The sequence below is a fragment of the Rhamphochromis sp. 'chilingali' genome (genome assembly GCF_963969265.1).
Source record: "Rhamphochromis sp. 'chilingali' genome assembly, chromosome: 17".
Classification (NCBI taxonomy): domain Eukaryota; kingdom Metazoa; phylum Chordata; class Actinopteri; order Cichliformes; family Cichlidae; genus Rhamphochromis; species Rhamphochromis sp. 'chilingali'.
In genome coordinates this window covers 19,485,219-19,505,615 of record NC_137944.1, presented here as the reverse complement: position 1 = coordinate 19,505,615, position 20,397 = coordinate 19,485,219, and the positions used below count along the sequence as shown (strand labels likewise).

The 20,397-nt window shown below is 45.1% G+C and overlaps 1 protein-coding gene across 3 annotated transcripts in view; it reads left to right on the top strand.

Moving 5' to 3' along the window:
• The window catches only part of ripor2 (RHO family interacting cell polarization regulator 2), a 56,675-nt gene that overhangs the window by 30,829 nt on the left and 5,449 nt on the right, over nt 1–20,397 (top strand). For 2 of the 3 annotated variants that reach the window (XM_080862930.1, XM_080862931.1), the window contains exons 3-16: nt 4,747–4,902; nt 5,635–5,713; nt 7,957–7,980; nt 8,196–8,249; nt 15,515–15,664; nt 16,105–16,168; nt 16,529–16,572; nt 16,868–16,993; nt 17,080–17,228; nt 17,828–17,957; nt 18,238–18,384; nt 18,797–19,555; nt 19,697–19,881; nt 20,127–20,289. In XM_080862930.1, the coding sequence (XP_080719056.1) occupies nt 4,747–4,902; nt 5,635–5,713; nt 7,957–7,980; nt 8,196–8,249; nt 15,515–15,664; nt 16,105–16,168; nt 16,529–16,572; nt 16,868–16,993; nt 17,080–17,228; nt 17,828–17,957; nt 18,238–18,384; nt 18,797–19,555; nt 19,697–19,881; nt 20,127–20,289 (2,230 nt within the window). The remainder of the gene's footprint in view (nt 1–4,746; nt 4,903–5,634; nt 5,714–7,956; nt 7,981–8,195; nt 8,250–15,514; nt 15,665–16,104; nt 16,169–16,528; nt 16,573–16,867; nt 16,994–17,079; nt 17,229–17,827; nt 17,958–18,237; nt 18,385–18,796; nt 19,556–19,696; nt 19,882–20,126; nt 20,290–20,397) is intronic. The other variant, XM_080862932.1, reaches the window with a different exon arrangement.

Below are 20,397 nucleotides of genomic sequence, written 5' to 3'. Positions count from 1 at the left end.
GTGTTGTCAGGTTTTGGTACTAGCACACACGGTGAACTCCATGCGCTGGCGCTCGGAAAGGCTAAACCGTGTTCTAAGAGATAGTCAACTTCCTTCTGCATTATCGCTCTTTTCACTGGGTTCACTCGATAAGCATGCTGCTTAATCGGTTTATGTCCTTCCACGTCAATGTCGTGGCACAGGACAGCAGTTTGACGAGGATTGTCAGAAAAGAGTGATAAATTATCCTCTATCAGATCAGTGATGTCAGCCCGAGTGGGCTCAGATAGGTGGGCTAAATATGTGTCTAAATCATTTAGGATCTCCGAATTTTTCAACCGGCCGCTACCCAGCGCTTCACTTTTCTGGAGTAGCCCGTCATCAGAGGGTTCATAAGGAGAAACAACACTAGCGGCGCACACTGGAGACGGCGCACCTGAAGGACTCCTCGAGTGATATTTGATTGATTGATTGAATCTTTATTTTGAACATGTTGAAAAAGTATTAAAAAAAAAAAATAGAATTAAAAGAGACAAATGAACAAAGCAAACAAAAGGAAAACGAGCAACCACAACTCCAAATAACGTCCATGTTCAAAAATACGATACGATTTTAACATATTAATATGACAAACCCTAGACTTTCTCCGGCGGTCTGGGGTCTGGATCACATAACTGTTGTCACTGAGTTTCTGTTCCACCACATATGGGCCAGCGAACTGAGCTAATAAACTGGACCCTACCACAGGCAGCAACACCAACACTTTCTCTCCCGGCTGAAAACTTCTACGAACAGCCTTTTTATCATAACGAGCTTTCATTTTTGCCTGCGTATGTGACAGATTTTCTCGAGCTAACTGACATGCAAGGTGAAGCTTTTCCCGAAGTCCGCTAACATAATCCAGAACATTATGCTGGGTTTCAGAAGTTTCTGATAACCACTTCTCCTTCAGAAGGCGGAGGGGACCGCGGACCACGTGTCCAAACACCAGATCCATCGGACTGAATCCCAAGGATTCCTGAGTGGTTTCTCTGACGGCAAACAACAATAACGGCAGACCCTCATCCCATTCTCTATCCGACTCTGCGCAGAACTTGCGCAGCATAGCTTTGAGGGTTTGATGGAATCTCTCCAGAGCACCTTGACTTTCTGGGTGGTATGGACTGGATTTTACATGTTTTATGTGCAACTCCTCCACAACCTGTGCAAACACTTTTGAGGTGAAATTCGTTCCTTGGTCTGTTTGAACAACCTTTGGAAGCCCGAAAGTAGAGAAAAACTTAAGTAGTGCTTTTATCACCGGTTTTTCTTTCAGCGTGCGTAGTGGAATTGCCTCCGGGAACCTTGTTGCTGAACACATTATTGTAAGTATGTATTGGTGTCCGGATTTAGTTTTTGGCAGAGGACCCACACAATCCAATATTACTTTTTCAAACGGCTCACCTATTACTGGAATAGGATGTAACGGAGCAGGTGGGATGGGTCTGTTAGGTTTCCCCGCCATCTGACATGTGCTACAGGTACGGCAATATGCCACCACATCAGCTTTCAACCCTGGCCAAAAGAAGTTGCGCAACACCCGATGATAAGTTTTGTTCACCCCAAGATGTCCAGCCATGCTGGCATCATGCGCTAAGCTAAGCACCTGCCCTCGATGTGGCTTCGGCACCACCACCTGCGTAGCACCAGGCAAACCACACCGGTCAGGGGACCACCTCCTCATAAGAACTCCATCTTGCACAAAATAAGAAGTGGGAGATTCACTTCCTGCACTCTTAGCTGCAGATAGAAAACAGGGAGCCAGTGATGAGTCATTCTGCTGAGCGGTTGTCAATGCATCCCTATTCAATTTCTCATCCAGCTCTGGCATCAGTTTTGTCACATCATTTCCGCTTCCTATTCTGCCACTCTCACGGCTGGGAGATTTTCTTTCGTCTAGCGTCGCCATAAACGTGTCAGCAACATCCACAACATCATCAAATTTGCGCGATTGCGCACGAGTAATAGCACAAACAGGAAACACACTTGATAAAGGGGTGGCAGCAACAGTAACAGAAGGCACAGGCGTTTCCACCACTTCAGGCGGTGGAAAAACTGTCCCACCAGCCAAGTCATTTCCCAGAATAAATGAAACCCCTTTAATAGGCAACTGGGAACTCACCGCAACTTTAACATGCCCCGTTTTCACGGGCGAATGCAAATGCACCTTGTGTAGCGGCGCCCGAAGAACGCTCATCTTAATTCCCCAAACCAACACATCTGAATCACAAGCAGTTTTATCTGACAATGGCAGTACACTATCCAACATAAACAACTGATGCGCACCTGTGTCCCGAAGAATAGTAACAGGCACTTTATCCCTCTCTTCTCCCGTCACAGAAACAAAGCCTTTCGTGATAAATGGTTCAAAACGTGGCTCTATTTCCACATCCGCATGGTGCAAATCACGGGTGAGAGTGGAATGCGATTTAGGCAAAGGGACAACTTTGATGAGACCTACGCCCGCTGGATTTTTAGAGCCTTTGCGCTGCTCTTTCCTCCGGAGTGCAGGACAGACAGCGATCAGATGTCCGGGTTCGCGACAATAAAAACAGTCGCAATTAACACCATCCTCCTGTCTATCTTTCAGTCCTATCTTTGGTGACTTTATTTTCCTTTCCTGTCCCACCCTGATATTCTGTGAGACAGCGGCCGAAAATATAGTTTTATGGGTGAGAGTAAACTCATCAGCCATCACTGCCGCTTTAGCAAGTGAGGTCACCTTTTGCTCATTCAGATAAATGACTACTTGGTCCGGCAAACATTTTTTGAATTCCTCTAACAAAAGAAGCTCTTTCAGCCCCTCGAGATCCTTTACTTTACTGGCCTGCAACCATCGTTCAAACAAGCGACTCTTTTCACGGGCAAACTCCACAAATGTCTGATTGGCGGTTTTTTCACACTTCCTAAATCTTTGACGGTAGGCTTCTGGGACGAGCTCATATGCCTGCAACACAGTCTTCTTCATGATGTCATAATCCAGGCTATCTTCAATTGATAAACTGGTACACACCTCCTGGGCTTTGCCAACCAGTTTGCATTGCAACAGCAGCGGCCAAAATTCCTTCGGCCAGCTTAACGCGGCCGCTATACGCTCAAAAGCGTTAAAATAGGAATCCACTTCGGCCTCACGAAACGGGGGAACCAGTTTAACGTGCCTAGTGATGTCAAAACCTGTTGGGACAGCGGTGGACGTACTAGGATGACTAGAGGCAGATGTGGAGGGCTTTCGCTCCAGTTCCAAAGCTCTGACACGGAGGTGCATTGCTTGTACCTCAAGCTCTTTAGCACGGGTTTCCACCTCCCTTATACGGAGGGTCAAACGGAGATCCTCCGTAGACCGCCCCGCCAGGGGTTCCCCGGCCGTACCAGACCCAGCTGCTTCAATCTTTGCCCCAGCAGCATCAGAGTCCGCCTCGGCTGCATCAGAGTCCGCCTCGGCTGGTAGCACGTTAACAGGCCCTTTGGCATCCGGCCCCGGCTCAGCCTCCGGAGCCACCTTCACACCCCCGCCATCAGGCTGCTCTACAGCTGCCTTCGGGGCAGGAAGGATGCCTCGCTCCACCAGCTCTGCACACAAAGCGTCCCTAACCTCCGCTTTGCGGGCACCATAGGACACTTGAATATCATAACAACTAGCAATAATAAGCAAATCCGCTTTCCTGCACTTCACTATTTTATCCCATGAAGGCGAAGTAACAAAATCATCCAAAGAAAACTCCATAATTCCACACACCTACCACCCCCACACCCAAGAAAACTGCCAACAGACCAAACACACGCGAAAACCCACAGAAAATGGCAGAGGACGAGCCCCCAATTCATGTTACGACCCGTCTAGGGCCAGGCCATAACATGAGCGAGGCACTCGCTTCCCCCCCAAGACCCAAGCAGTCACACGAAACAAATCCGTTAGATGTGAGGTGATTTATTAACAATGTGAATAAAGAGAACCAAAACGGGAGTGTCAACACTTCAGGGTGAGCCAAGGCCAAAACAATAAACAAAACAAACCTACACAAATCCCGCACCCCTGACCTTACCAAAACAAAGTCAAAAATAAAGACAGAGTCTGACCTCCTTAACTAACTCAAAACAGGAGAAAACGGGTGATCAAAAGAAACGGCAGCTCACCCCTACCCACTCCACTTCCATAACTTTCAAGCGTATACTGCAGCCAGCGGCTACCACAGGACTACTGCTGGGTGATGAGGAGAAACGCGAGGACCTCTCCAGCTGTAGCACTCCAGCCTCCTTTTAATGAGCGGGTCCTCCAGCTGGATCCAATCACGCCGGGGCAGTATATCCACGCACCAATCGGAACAGGGCCCTGGCACAGCTAAATTAACATAGAAAAAACACAACACCTGCACAAACAAACACATGGACATACAAGTTCGTAACTGGCCCAAGGACGTGTTCATTTTGGTGTGAGCAGAGTCAACAAGGTCAATGCATCTGACAGATGAGATGAACTCATGCTGTAACTGGCCCAAGGACGTGTTCAGGATGGTGTAAATAATCTAGAAATATAACTCCTTGCTTTTATTGGCAGCTGGTGGCCTGACACTTGAAGTGCTGCAGAGATCCTGTGATAAATATTAGATAAATATAATATGGAAGGTGGCGCCTTTGGGCCTGTGTGATGAGATTTAGGAAATTCTTGTGAGGCACAATCAGCAAATGGTAACTTATCCCGTGTTTGTGCGTTTGTCTGTGTGTGTGCAGATGTAACTCATTCATGGGGAACTCTGCAGTGCAGAAGAAGCCTCAGTCCAAGCCTAAGAAGCCCCACCTGTCAGGCCACAAGGGAGGCAGCAGCTCCAGAGAGCCGCAGCCCAAGAGACTGGAGGAGGTTTACACAGCACTCAAACAAGGCCTGGAGTGAGTAACTCATCCACTTGTTCTATGCACACAATTAAGTAGTTAATATGAAGCAAATTCACTTACAGTACACACTATGAAGTCTTCCAGAGTACCTTGAAACCTTGAAATGCTCCATTCTTTTTCGACTTGGAAATATAAAAAGAAAAAAAAAAGCCTCTAGACTAGATACTTGACACAAATTCTGAAACACAAGAAGCCTTTCTATGTTTAATGCCAGACCTTTTAAAGTTAGTAGATATATAGAAGCCATATAGCAGATAGTCAGTAAGTACAATAAGCACTGTGTTGTTCTTGACTACAGATTGATTAAACAGATAGTATTACAGAAGTGCTGCTTACATTTCCCACACAGTGCATGTGCCACTCTTTCTGGCCTTAAAAAAATGTTGATGGTTGTGTTTTTATAATGGATGGAGTCTGGTCTTGTCATGAACTGTATATAAAGAATGTTTATGCAGTGAGTTTTCCTGGTATAGGGGCTTACTGAGTAATTACCAGAAGCTTTAGTTTGTGCATTTACAGCCTGTTTGAGCTTGTTGACGTTTGCCTCTGAATGCATTAACAGACCTCTGTGGATGTTTATGTTCCACATGTATTCTTTGGTGTCATTAAGTGAATTTGTAGCGGTGAACGTAACGTTAGTGAGCGTCTGAACTTCTGCAGTCGTGTTTTAATTTAATTCATTGTATTATGCAAAGACTGAAGTGTTTCTCTGTTTCCCCTGTGAAGTGAATATCTGGAGGTTCATCAGACGGAGCTGGACAAACTCACAGGTCTGATGAAGGACATGAAGAGAAACTCCCGCCTGGTGAGAAGTTACTCTGCATTAACTTACATCGTTCCTCGTAATGTTTACAGCCTGTGAGACTCACAGCTTAAGCCGAAAATGCTTTATAAAGAAAATGAAAAATTCACATATATTACATCAATTTTTAAACTAATGAATAATAATAATAATAATAATAATGGATTGGATTTATATAGCGCTTTTCAAGGCACCCAAAGCGCTTTACAATGCCACTATTCATTCACTCTCACATTCACACACTGGTGGAGGCAGCTACGGTTGTAGCCACAGCTGCCCTGGGGCAGACTGACAGAAGCGAGGCTGCCATGTCGCGCCATCGGCCCCTCTGGCCAACACCAGTAGGCGGTAGGGTAAAGTGTCTTGCCCAAGGACACAACGACCAGGACAGAGAGCCCGGGGATCGAACCGGCGACCTTCCAGTTACAGATACAGTGGGGCAAAAAAGTATTTAGTCAGCCATCGATTGTGCAAGTTCCCCCACTTAAAATGATGACAGAGGTCAGTAATTTGCACCAGAGGTACACTTCAACTGTGAGAGACAGAATGTGAAAAAAAAAATCCATGAATCCACATGGTAGGATTTGTAAAGAATTTATTCGTAAATTAGGGTGGAAAATAAGTATTTGGTCACCTCAAACAAGGAAAATCTCTGGCTCTCACAGACCTGTAACGTCTCCTGTAAGAAGCTTTTCTGTCCCCCACTCGTTACCTGTATGAATGGCACCTGTTTGAACTCATCATCTGTATAAAAGACACCTGTCCACAGCCTCAAACAGTCAGACTCCAAACTCCGCCATGGCCAAGACCAAAGAGCTTTCGAAGGACACCAGGAAAAGTATTGTAGACCTGCACCAGACTGGGAAGAGTGAATCTACAATAGGCAAGCAGCTTGGTGTGAAAAAATCAACTGTGGGAGCAATCATCAGGAAATGGAAGACATACAAGACCACTGATAATCTCCCTCGATCTGGGGCTCCACGCAAGATCTCATCCCGTGGGGTCAAAATGATCATGAGAACGGTGAGCAAAGATCCCAGAACCACACGGGGGGACCTGGTGAATGACCTCCAGAGAGCTGGGACCAAAGTAACAAAGGTCACCATCAGTAACACACTACAACGGCAGGGAATCAAATCCCGCAGTGCCAGACGTGTTCCGCTGCTGAAGCCAGTGCATGTCCAGGCCCGTCTGAAGTTTGCCAGAGAGCACATGGATGATACAGCAGAGGATTGGGAGAATGTCATGTGGTCAGATGAAACCAAAGTAGAACTTTTTGGTATAAACTCAACTCGTCGTGTTTGGAGGAAGAAGAATACTGAGTTGCATCCCAAGAACACCATACCTACTGTGAAGCATGGGGGTGGAAACATCATGCTATGGGGCTGTTTTTCTGCCAAGGGGACAGGACGACTGATCCGTGTTAAGGACAGAATGAATGGGGCCATGTATCGTGAGATTTTGAGCCAAAACCTCCTTCCATCAGTGAGAACTTTGAAGATGAAACGAGGCTGGGTCTTCCTATTTGACAATGATCCAAAACACACCGCCCGGGCAACAAAGGAGTGGCTCCGTAAGAAGCATTTGAAAGTCCTGGAGTGGCCTAGCCAGTCTCCAGACCTCAACCCCATAGAAAATCTGTGGCGGGAGTTGAAAGTCCGTGTTGCTCGGCGACAGCCCCAAAACATCACTGCTCTCGAGAAGATCTGCATGGAGGAATGGGCCAAAATACCAGCTACTGTGTGTGCAAACCTGGTAAAGACCTATAGTAAACGTTTGACCTCTGTTAATGCCAACAAAGGTTATGTTACAAAGTATTGAGTTGTATTTTTGTTATTGACCAAATACTTATTTTCCACCCTGATTTACGAATAAATTCTTTACAAATCCTACCATGTGGATTCATGGATTTTTTTTTTCACATTCTGTCTCTCACAGTTGAAGTGTACCTCTGGTGCAAATTACTGACCTCTGTCATCATTTTAGGTGGGGGAACTTGCACAATCGGTGGCTGACTAAATACTTTTTTGCCCCACTGTACGCTTCCCAACCCCCTGAGCCACGGTCACCCTGAACGCACACATGGAAATATTTTTCATTGTTTATGCCATCGTGGCTGCCTGATGTGTGCACACAGGAAAAACAGTTTCTTCCTGATGGCAGATAAATGTGATCTTGGATAAGCTGCCCTACCTTTTAGTAACTCTGTAATTTCACGTGTGTGTCTGCGTGTGTTTTCTCTCCAGGGAGTGCTGTATGATCTTGACAAGGTAAGATGATGGGAGGGGAGGGGCTACTGTAACACACGCTCAAGTTTGGAGTTTATCGTGTGAATCTTATAATAACATATTTGTACAGAACATTGTATTTTCTGCACATTTTGCTGTATAATATGTAAGTATTACCTTGTTATAATCTGTGGTGCAAACAAAAAACAGATGAAGCCAAATTCTGACCTGTAAATTTTTGCGCTGTCTTTCTACAGCAAATCAAAACTATCGAGAGGTACATGAGACGTCTGGAGTTTCATATTAGCAAGGTAAGGCTGTTCGGATTTCTTTACAGCCATATTTATTGTTTTGTCAGTCTCTAAACCAAAGAAAGTATTTGAGGCGATCTATATGGGAGTCTTCGGTTGGACTTTTTAATGTAAGTCCGTGGGGCATTTGATTAAGAGCTTATTTTAAGTCTGAAACCGGTATTTAAGGCCTCATCCCATCCAAGCATTCACCCAGGAAACAGAGTGCTGATGCATATTTTTACCTGTTTCTAAGTAAATGTTTGATAGTTTTAAATGCATCTATTTTATTGGTTTGAAACCGTATCGGTGCGGTATTAACTGTAGCACTCAGCGAGTTGGCTGTTCAAAGGTAACACCTACCTACCATCACATGAAAAGCTCAGAAAAATGACATCTTGCGTTGTTTTGTTTTGTTTTGTTTTTTGAGCTGTGCAAAGACTAAAGTGTGAAAGTAGCTGTTGATCATGACAGAAAGCCAGCTACCTGCACAGCACTAGCATAAACACAGAAATCAGAAACTATTAAGGGCCCATTTTTACTATGGATTTACACACAAGAGAGAGTTTGATACATGTTTAGATGTTGATTCTAGGTGGAAATTGTTATCTATGGACAAAGTTTGGTTGTCATGGTCGCAGACAGTTTGCGTGCACTTGGTAAATCTAGTAAAAAAAAAAGTGATGCAAACTGGAAACGGAGAATGTTTGCCTTCAGAATGAAAGCTGTGCTTCACCACTACAGCTAAAATGTTTCAAAGTTTTACTTTGAAGGCTATTGTTGTCACATTTTTCCTGTTTTCAGCACCACTCGGAAAGTAGTTTGTTTGCATGCAAGTTCAATGCAAACTATGAGTGACCACAGCAATCTGCTGTCAACCAAAGCAATTGCAAAGAGATTTTTGGTGCAACACTATGTCGAGGTTTCTCATGCACACATTGCTCAAGAGCAGCCTGCCATATTGGGTGCTTTGGTTGCTAGCTACAGTTGCCTGTAGTTTGCCTTATGACCAAGGATTGCATAATGGTCGCAGACCAGTTTCTAGGGCTTGGTAAATGGTGCCTTTTTCAATACTTCCTGTATTGTCACAGTGAGCGTGATGTTAATGACACACAGTTAGTGGTGTTGCATCTACAAAATCTCAGCAGCTCTTTGTGACCAATTTCACCCAGCAACCTCCAGCAACGACTCGCCAACCGATTAGAGAATACACCGCTTTTTATCAACCTTTGGCTCCCAGGATGTGACTGATATTTCTCAGGCCTTTGTGACTGAAGCGTAACTCTTAACAAAAACAGACAGACAGACACATTTCTTAAAATGTTTGTTGTTCTCACAACTTTTCTTTCCACCGGTTTCACGTTGAGTTTATTGAGTGAAGCTGCAGTTTTAGGCGTAACTTCACCTGCTTTTTTGCTGCCAGGCATTAGCTTAGCATTCCTGCTCTTCTAATCTGTTTATATATTAGGGAAGTTTCCAGCTGTTTCCATGGTTGAGGTAAAAACATCCTTTCTGAGGTTGCCAGGTAGGGATTTTTGGCCCCCTGCATCCTCTTTGTAGTCACCTCACAGGTTGCCATTTGGGGACATTAATCCCCTACAAGGTTTTGACTTTTCTTCCACATCGCCTTTTGTAGAGCTTTAATGGTCTTCCTCGCTGTGCGTCAAATCAGATGTGACAGCAGGCAATCAGAGCACACACGCCCAAACAACAGCGCAGCTCCAAAGGTAACCATGGTTACCCGGAGACAGAGCCTTTGAAGTCCCGATGAGCTCGATGGGGCCGTCTGTTGGGTGGCGTTAACCCTTTATGTTCACATGCATCTCGACTACAAAACCCACCTTCAGAACATTTGTCCCAAAAGCATACACAGGTAAACAACAACACAGCAGCGTGACTGCGATTCTGCGGGGATGAAGGCGACAGGGAATCTGGGTCAGGGCAGTTTGCAGCGAGGAGCGATTGACACGGCCCTCAAAGATGGGGGGAAAAAATGAGAGGGAACTCAGGAAGTGTATCTGCAGCTTGCTCCACTTTGACTTTGATAAGAGAGATAAAAGAAGTCGGCGCTTGTTCTGTCTTGTGACGGATGATGTTAAGCAAACACGTACTGCTTAGCGTTATTCTTAAGCTCTTCTGTTCTTTCAGGCTTCATGCAAAAATAGATTTGAATGAAAGGGTAAATATTTGAAATAGCAGTGAAGTGTCTGATTTATCGTGCCATGTAAAAAACTCAAAAGCTGAAGCGTAACTAAAGTTAAGCCTAATACTCAATCAGTTTTTATTTAATAATAATAATAATAATAATAATGGATACTTTATTGATCCCCATGGGGAAATTACTTGTTTTTCTCTGCATTTGACCCATTCACTCAGTGAAGCAGTGGGCAGCCCACTAAGCAGGCGCCCGGGGAGCAGTGTGTAGGGACGGTACCTTGCTCAGGGGTACCTCAGGGTAGCCGTTAAGTGGATTCGAACCGCCGACCTTCCGATCATGGGGCGACCACTTTACCTACTGAGCTATCCCTGCCCCTGCCTTATACTCACTATCTGACTTTGTGTAGCTTATCAGAGATAAAATAGTTTAAAGAAAAGACTCAAACTTGTGACTTGACAAATGGTTTGTCTTTATTTTTAAATTAATCAGATGCTAGTTTCTCTTCTAATTAAAAGTAATACAGTTGGTATTAAAGGGCCCAAAGTGTCCAGAGAAAACATCCTCTTGATCCATGTGATTGGCTGATTAGATACTTGCATCAACAAGCAGCTGACCAGGTGTTTCTAATGGAGTGGCCGGTGAGTTTGGAAAAGAAAAGTCATTTTCAGCCCAAACTTTCTTTAATCATCACTCACTTTCACAGAGGTGCATGTGAGAGCACAAATATCTGGTTCACTGGGCGCCATGTGTGCTGCTACCCACTGTACCCAGACTAACAGACATGTCTGCAGGGGACTGTCACCTGCTGTGTGCTACATGTGTTCAAGGGCATCTTTGGCCAATGTCCCGACCTGATTTTTCCTGACACTGGGCAGAATGTGTGAAAATATAATGTAGAAACAACTTCAGCATCACACAGACTGACTTAAACTACGCATCAGTAACCATAAGTAGCTGTAGTGGTAAGGACATAAAGTCTAAGGGACGTGTGACTTGTATGATTGCATTAGAAGGCTTATAACACGCTGGTTATGGTCCAAACAAATCGACAGTATGTAGGACAGGGCAAACAGGAAGTATGCATTTTTTTATCAGGCAGCTGATGCTGATTAGTTTTTGTTGTTTTTCTATTTTTTTGCACCAAAAGGGACAGATGAGGACTTCAGAACTAAAAGCAACATATAGGATGGGGAACAATAAACTCATCTGGACTACTCCGCATGTCTTAAACACATGTACGTGATTGGTCAGTGCATGTGTAAACAAAACATTGTTCAGCAAAGACACTGCGAGTGGAAAAAAAGCGAAAGAAATGGCGTTTCAGCAGCTGAGCTACAGTAAGCGTGAACATGTTTGTCAGTGTTTTTGCTCAGGCTCAGGCGTGTCTCTTTGTGTAGGACAGCTGCCGTGAGGGATGACTTAACAATCATCCATCAGCAAGTTGTTAGTTTGTGAGTCACATCAGCTCTGCTCTTTTGTTCCTGCGCTGCCTGCAGATGTCTGAGTAGTAATTGGCACACATGGAGGAAGCAGGTGGCACGATACAACCCGTATGATGTCCTACATGGGACAGAGACTATATATATCTGTGTGTGGGGGTGGGGGGTGTTTGGGGGAGTGGGTGTTGACCGCTGGTATCAGCAGGGCATCATTAAATAGACTGAAGGTGAGACGATCGTCTGCCAGACGTCTCCTCTTCCCCTGAGAGAGCGCGTGTGTGTTAAACACGTGCCAAATTCAATCCAGAATGAGTGTGCATGCTTTACATGTGATTATTTGTAATATAGGGCATTTTCTGCTTTCCCCACTTCCCTTGAATGCTAATCTTGCCACTGGCACGCGCGCACACACACACCCACAGCTCCCCAGAGAGCTTCATGTGTGTTTGAAGCTGTTTGGTGTGGCCCGCCTGTTTTAATCTGCTTATAATCACTGGTCCCCCGGCACAAAGTGTGTGCACGTGCGCGAGGCGCCATCTATGATCCAGAATAATGGCCATATCTTAAGAGGATTGCTGCCATATCTGAAAGATTCACTGCTAATATCTAAAACCCCACGTTTTTAAATCATACGCACTGATGATAGTGAGATAATCCTTTAAAACGTTCAGCGATTCTTAATCACAGCTGCCTTTCAAACTACCAAGAAAATGTTATTAGGAGTGTTTTAGGAAGGGATGCATTCAAAATGGTTTCAAAATGCAAAAATTTTTTTATTTTACACCAAATACATAAATATGCAATATCGTGCTCACTCTGAGCATAACTGATTCCCCAGTAATTCCAATAATCCCTCGGTCTCTGAGCCGTGCAGGTTATTTGTCATCGCAGCGAGCTGCAATTAGCACAGTCCAATAGAGGACTTAATTTAGAATACATTTCCATTTTAATGTCTCTGTAGAGAGGTGATTTAAAAAGGTTCAGATGGTCTTTACGGACGGCCTGTTAAACAGTACTCTTCCTGTGATTAAAGAAGTGCTTTAAATGTTCATATTTTATATTTTTATTTTAATTAATGTTAAAATTACTGTTATTAGCATTGGTGTAACATTTCCAAAAGATTATTTTTATTCCTGAGAAATCTGCAGATTGTTTTTCTTTGTTGATCCACAGTGGGGAAAAAATTGATTTTTACTATTTAGGGAAGCTTCCATTAAAAGAAAATTGATGTAGTGTTTTGTTTTGATTTTTTTTTTTTTTTACAATTTTTTGTATATTTTCTGCCTTTGTCAAAATTACAACCATGTAATGTTTCAGATGTATTCTTTTTTTAATTTATTTTTTATTTTAGTTATTTATTTTACGGTTCTTGAATGATACATAACCGATGGAGACAAAGGGCAGAAAGGCGGGGAGATCTCCACAGGAGCTGCTATCAGGATGTATAACACATGTCCGTCTGTCTGTGTGTATGCGCGTCCAAAAGAGCATCAGCGCTTCTGCCGGGTGCAGTCCTCTCCTTCCTCCTGTGCTGAGGTTACTCTTGTTTCTTTGTGTTTTGCCTTTCATGTTTCTTTGGTTTTTTTCCTCTGGGCTGAAATGTGCCCAAGGCTCAGCAATATGCTGACGGCCACCCTCTGGAGTGGAGGAGCCTGGCTGACCTTCAAAAGGACGTTTCCTCGAAGGCAGCAAAGGGCTTTTTTGTAATTGGGGACAAAAATTGGCACCATTAAGCTGATAATATGATACGGCCGCTGATTGCCTCTAAAGAATGATGGCTTTTCATTAGGCAATGAATACCTCGTTGTAGTCGTGTCTTTATTTATGTGAGGTGTAAAAAGTTTCCTTGGATCATGCACAAAAACACGTTTTGTGTTTTTCCCCTTCATCGTAAACAAAACCCGTTATTTTCTCCGAGTGCTGAGAATAACAGTTGAGGTTTGAAATTGTTTTCCAGCCGGCTCAGCTCAGCTGCTGCCGCCCCGCCACATACATCACATACCACAGACAGACAGACAGACGGGCTGGGTCCCGGTTGAGGGTGGGGGGTGGTGAAGGCTTAGTTGGTATAAGGTGGAGTGGGTGGGTTTGTGCGTATGTGTGTGTCAAAAAGAGTTACACACTCTAATATCCATCCCACCGCAAACCACTTTCACTCTTTTTTTATTAGAAGCACTCCTTTGCCCACCCACCGCTTGCAAAAACTCGCTCTCCATGCACATGTCAGCACGTCGGCGCGTGCAAAAAGTCTGCACTCACAAACAGGCTGGCAGCGTTCGGCTGATGCACAAAAGATACACAAACAAACAGTTAGATAAGCTGTTGGGACGACAGGAGCCAGAATAGCCCATTTTCTCCTGCTTCTCCCTAATGAGTGCCATAAAGAGCGCGAGGCATCAATATTTCAGCGCTCTCGTCAGGCGGCCGGAGATATTTCCCTTTGATGAGGCTCACCAGAGGTGTTTTGTTTTTTGCTCGCCTGCCGCTTCATCACATGTGAATTTTAGTTCAAAATAAGCCAAAAGATTCAAAGGACAGGACGCTAAAAATCTGGACCGCTGCTAAATGTTGTTGTTGGTACAATGGCTCTGAGTGAGTCAACCGCATCCTCAAAAAGTGCTGGGATTACAGCTCAGTGTTGTTTCATAATGACTCGTGTCTGTTTTTGGAGCCTTTTAAATGTTTGAATTTTAATGAAGTATGTGAAAAATTTAGGAAATACAAATATTGATGAGGAGAACTTGATTTTTATAGAGTAGGGTTGGTTAAGGAGCACTTGTGTTTGGAAATGTGAAACAATTAAAAACGTTTGAAACAGCGTTATTATAAAGAATTATAATGACTTCATTACCAAAGCTTTGCTCATAATAAAATCATCTAAATCTGCTGTGCCTGTGGCTTCACGGCGGAGTGAATCTGTTGAGCTGAGCTTTTTGCTTCAGCATCATTGTGATTTGATTTCAGCTGAAACGCTGACATTTTAGCTCACACTGAGACAGCAGGATGTTGATGGAATCGTTCCCTCTCCCTGCGGGTTTGGGTTAGGTCAGGCTAGTGCTGCAAACTGCAGTCGGGCAGACAAATGAGCTCTAAACCCCGTCTGCTGCTGCCTTGCCGTGGGAGTGTCCCACTGGGCTCGCAGACTGGGACAGTGCAGGCGTCGGGTTAGAGTTACACAGATATACAGCAGCTGCATGTGCCAGCTTACTTCAGGACATTTTTATCCATTCTTAGTTTATCCATTTGTCTCTCCTGTCGGTCTTGATGACTGTCTTTCTGTCTGTGTGTGCAATGTCAGCCTTTTACTGTGTTTACTTCTGCAGGCCTTTTCTGTTTTGGACTTCCTGTACAGTCTTATTGACCATGTGACCAGATGTGTATCTGAAATAAAGTGTAAAGCAAAAGTTAATCATGTCTGTGCTTATTTCTGCTCTCATTGCACAAGCCTGAAGCTGTGCCATCCGTGAATGAAACCCAGTGGGAAGCAAACACAGAAAAATTCACATGGCAGTTGGAAGTTTTTGGGAATTTGCTCCTTGCCCGGGGATGTTTTCATGTATATGGAAGTTTATAACTTTATTTCATAACTGCACAAGTTTCTGTCTCGTGTGTGTTACCCCGCCTACAAATTCGTGAGGGCCGATTAAAGATGGAGGGGTGTGTGTGTGTGTGTGTGTGTGTGTGTGCAGGTTGATGAGCTATACGAGGCCTTCTGCATCCAGAGCCGTCTCAGAGAGGGTGCCATCCGGATGAAGCAGGCCTTTTCGTCCTCGCCCTCCACCAAAGGCACCAAAGAGAGTATCGCGGAGGTTAATCGTCGGTACAAGGAATACACCGAGGTACTCAGAGCTGTCAGCTGCAGACTCTTAGTCCTGTAAAGCGAATGGAGCTGTAAAAAGTAACTGTAATTGTAGGGTTACAATAATTATTATGACATTTAAACAGAGATATTTGCAGATTATATATAAACGCAGAACAGGGCGCATTAAACGTAGTCACGTCTGACAGCACCCACTCTAAGTATATGATACAGATTACTGCTTACAGGGATTTGTAAACACTAACCTGCAAAGCCAGATACTTACCTTTAAATCCCAATAACAAGCGCACCTGTCGCCACCTGTGCCGAGGGCTTAGACCCGCCCTTCCGTCTCCTCTGTAGTTTGGTGTTGACCGGCTTTGTCAGAGCCTGCAGAGATAACTTGATTACTGTTGTTGTTCTCGTTTTTGTGAGGGCCGTTTGTGTGATGAGTCTTATCTCTCTCGTTCCGTCCTCCAGAACATGAGCGCATTTGAGAGCGAACTGGAGAACCTGCTCGGGGAGTTTCATATCAAAATGAAAGGTGGGACGTGAATGATTTACATGAGAAGTTAATGCAAGTTTAGTCATTTACACACTGGGATTATTTAGAATCCAGATGTTTTGGTGATGATTTTATATTCATTGGAGCAAAAATCCTAAGATTTCTCACTCATGGACCAAGTTAGAAACCCTGAATCCCTGAAAAGTCATGACAAAAATATGCTTGACAGTTAAAAGCAGCTTGTCTCATTGTGCAATAATTCATTCTGAATAAGAAAGTGAGCTAACGTTGCTTAACTCATTGTAACCCCCCCCCCCCCCCCAAAAAAAAAAAAATGATGTTTTTTTTTTTCTCTCCTCTTTGTGCATAATATAAATATCTGTCACTTCTATCTGACAGGTTTGGCAGGATTTGCTCGACTCTGTCCTGGAGACCAATATGAGGCAAGTTTATTTTCTTTGCCCTAACTGCTGACTCTTGGGTCTACTTTTAACAGGATTGAGACAGATCGACACAAGTGACTCTTTCAGCTGGAAACCGCTGTAATGATATTTATGTAGCAACAGCTTTGGCCATCTTTCAGTGAAACACCACTGTACACTCCACCCAGCTCCAAAGTTAGCACTTAGCTGGTTGGTTTAGTGAGACAAACAGTGAGCAGTTAAAAAAAATTAGCTTATTAGTTCAGCCATTATAAAGTTATGTGGTTAAATTTTTTTTTTTTGCTCCTTCCTTTAGATCTTCATGCGTTACGGTCGCCAGCGGTGGAAGCTGAAGGGGAGGATTGAAGTAAACTCCAGGCAAAGCTGGGATGGAGACGAGATGGTCTTCATGCCCCTCATTACTGACCTTATTAACATCAAGGTCTGTACAAACCCAGATAGCCTCGTGTCTAACACGTTGCGCTGTGGCACTGAAATGAGAAACAAACATAAGTTTGTGCCCATCAGGTGACGGAGCTGAAGGGTTTGGCCACACACATGCTGGTGGGCAGCGTCATCTGTGAGACCAAGGAGCTATTCACTGCCGTGCCTCAGGTGGTGGCTGTGGACGTCAACGACCTTGGGACCATCAAACTCAACCTGGAAGTCACATGGTAGTAAGTAGAAGCTCGCTGAATCTAACCGGTGTTGCACGAATTAGGGTACATAATGAGTTGGCAGCTGCCAGATGGTATCACTGCTGGGTAGCAGGATTGTTCAGAGGTAGTCCAGAACTATTTTAGTCTTGTTGCTGGACCGGCCATATGTTTGGAGCATCTACAACAGTTGTTAGTGTCACAGCATTAAAGTCGGGGTCTGCATGCCTTGTGGGGTCCTGCCATCTGCTGGTGAAACATCATAGTAACACCCACTTCATACTTTGTTTTTACACAACCGAGATGCCTTGCTGTGCACACCTGTGGTCAGAGGTCTCCAAACACAGCTCCAGTGCCAGCACCAAATGTTTCAGTACTGATTTTCAAAAAGGAGCACCTCATCAATGATGTTTTTACCAGCCCATGTTGAAAAACCCATCATGAAATATTGTTGTTTACACTGCAACAGACCACCTCAGGAAGTGGCTTGAGTGACTGCATCACAGTGAATCTTTGTGGTTGTTTACACCACATTTTTAGGGCTGCCCATTTGTAGGTTTTTGAAACCAAATGTAAGCAGTGTCATTAAGAGCTTTGTCTTTTTTTATCCTCCTCTCCAGCCCCTTCGACGTGGAGGACCTGACTCTGTCGTCTGGCAATGTGAGCAAAGCTGCAGCTCTCCAGAGACGAGTGTCCGTCTACAGCCAGGGCACACCGGAGACCCCCACCTTCCAGGACACCTCCTTTTTTGTGAGTCAAGCAAGTTGTTAGCATATTCTGTGATCCATAACACACTAACCCATGCACTGTCTGCACCGTGATGTAAATCATGCCCCATGTTATTTTTTCCAGTTGATGCTTAAGCCGTGCAGGCACCACCCTTAAACTAACCCTCGCCCGTTTCCCTCCTTTTCTTTGTATATTCCCATTATACCCACACGCTGCCCCCATCTTGTATATCCTACATTTCACCCACCTGCCCTCAAATACCCAACACCCTGTCTTATTTCCCTGCCTTTACTGTGTAAAGAAGTGGCAGCCCTACCCCGTGGAGCGCCAGCGCTTCTCCTTCCTGCACATGCTCCGAGACACCCTGCTAGAGAAGCTAAGGCGCAGTCGTTCGTTTGGTGACCTGGCCTCACTGCGGCCAAGGCCCAAATCCAGTCTGGAGGTTTATGTGAGTGTGTTGTGGCCCCTGTGACCCTCCTAACCCGACTCTGTGTGCCCTCTTACCCCCACTGACATGATGGGGATGTAGTTCTCTGCTCTTGTGGACACACTTGGGTTCACCTTGTCCCTTTTTTTTAAGGACTACAGAACGCCATGTGTGGCTCTTTGCACGTCTGTTTGCATGTTCGTTAAGCTGTTCCTATGTTTTCTGTTTATATTTACCTCACTGTTCGATTCAATTTGGGTTCAGATCTGATCACAAGTATAGTATCAGTATAGTGTGCCGTCGCTTTTTCTATCTTGGAAAACAAGAGGAGCTTTCTTCTGCACTTTTCTGTCCTTCATTCACTGATTTCAGCCAGATCTCAGTCCTTTATCTTGTTTGCAGCACAGATTTATTCTCCTGTCTCTATTTTCAGTCCACACTGCCCGACGATGTCTTCGAGAACGGCGGCTGCGGTGTGGCTGAGTGCAAGCGTCTGTCCTTCACCTTCTCTGATACGTCTGGTTCTACGCCCAGCCCCAGCCCTGCCCTGAGCTCCTACTCCCCGGGCCAGTCCAACCCTGAGATTACTGTAACTCCTCCGGAAACAGAACCATTACCTACGCAAATCTTCCCAACTAGGGAGGACTCCATCGCAGAGGAGCATTTAGTGGAGGAAGAGGAGGAGGAAGAGTATGAGGAGGATGGGGAGACGGGCAGTAGAGGAAGCAGGGGCAGCAGGAACAGTGCCAGCATTGCCAGCGATGAAGCCGAAGCGGCCGAAGACTCTGAGTGGGAGCGCACAGAGTCTCAGCGTAATTCTAGCTCCAACTGTGGTTCAGCTGCCCCGTCCTTGTGTTCAGATGGACAGCTGTCCGCAGTGGCTCCCGAGGATGTCTTCCTGGATCACGCCGATGAGCTGAAACCTGTGGAACTGGACACAGAGGAGGCGGGCAGCCTGACGAAGCAGCTCGTGAAGAGGCTGACTTCCTCGGAAATGATGCCGCCCAGTGGGAGCGCTGCTGAGGGTGAGGGAAGTCTGAGCTGGGCAGGAGAGGGAAGCAGGGCTTTCCTGGAGAGCAGCCTGGAGGAGGCCATCCACAGCCTGCTGACCAGATTAGAGTCGCTGACTCATCGCTGCAGAGAGCTGCAGGACCTGGAGCAGGAAGTGATGCGTCTGGAAGACCTACTGAAGGTAAACTCCATCTCATTAACATCTACAGAACCTCTTGTGCACTAAAATTTTCAGAGAAACTGCCATCCTAGGGTTCATTTAAACTTTATTGTCTTGTTTTTATACTCTTTGGATGCCCATCATCCTGTCTTTTCCCCCCAGTGCCGTCTCCCGGGTCACAGGAGTCGATCCTCTAGCCTCAGTCTGACTGTGGAGAGTGCCCTGGAGAGCTTTGACTTCCTCAACACCTCTGACTTTGACGACGATGATACCGGAGACGATAACGCCGTCATCAGCATTCCCCCACAGAGGTCTCCGATCTTTGATGCAGATGGAGAGAGGATCGGGTGAGTGTAATATTTTGCATTGGCTAAAACATTACAGTTTCATTTATTTATATATACACGTGCAGGTTTTTTTAAGGTCCCATACCAAAACTTTTGTGAGAACTTTGAAGTGCTTGGCAGCAAATGAAGAGTTTAATTCTTAGGATTCTTAGGATGACTGGACTCTTTAAAAACAAACTCACTACACGTACAGTCGGTGTGTTACCGCTGCCCCTCGGTGGTGACTCTTGTATGTTGCTGCTCAGGGCTCAGCATCCAGAAGCCAGAGGACACCTGAGCGAAGCCCTGACAGAGGACACCGGGGTGGGCAACAGTGTGGCAGGAAGCCCCCTCCCACTTACCACTGGAAATGAGAATCTGGACGTGGCTATTGTCATCCACCTTCAGTACTGCATTCACCTCATACAGGTAGAGCTCCTTCTGATAGTTGATATCATAATTACCATTCATCCTGCTTAAGTAAAACACCAGCTACCTTCTGGAAATTTTAGCATCTGACATGTTTTCATTTTTTCT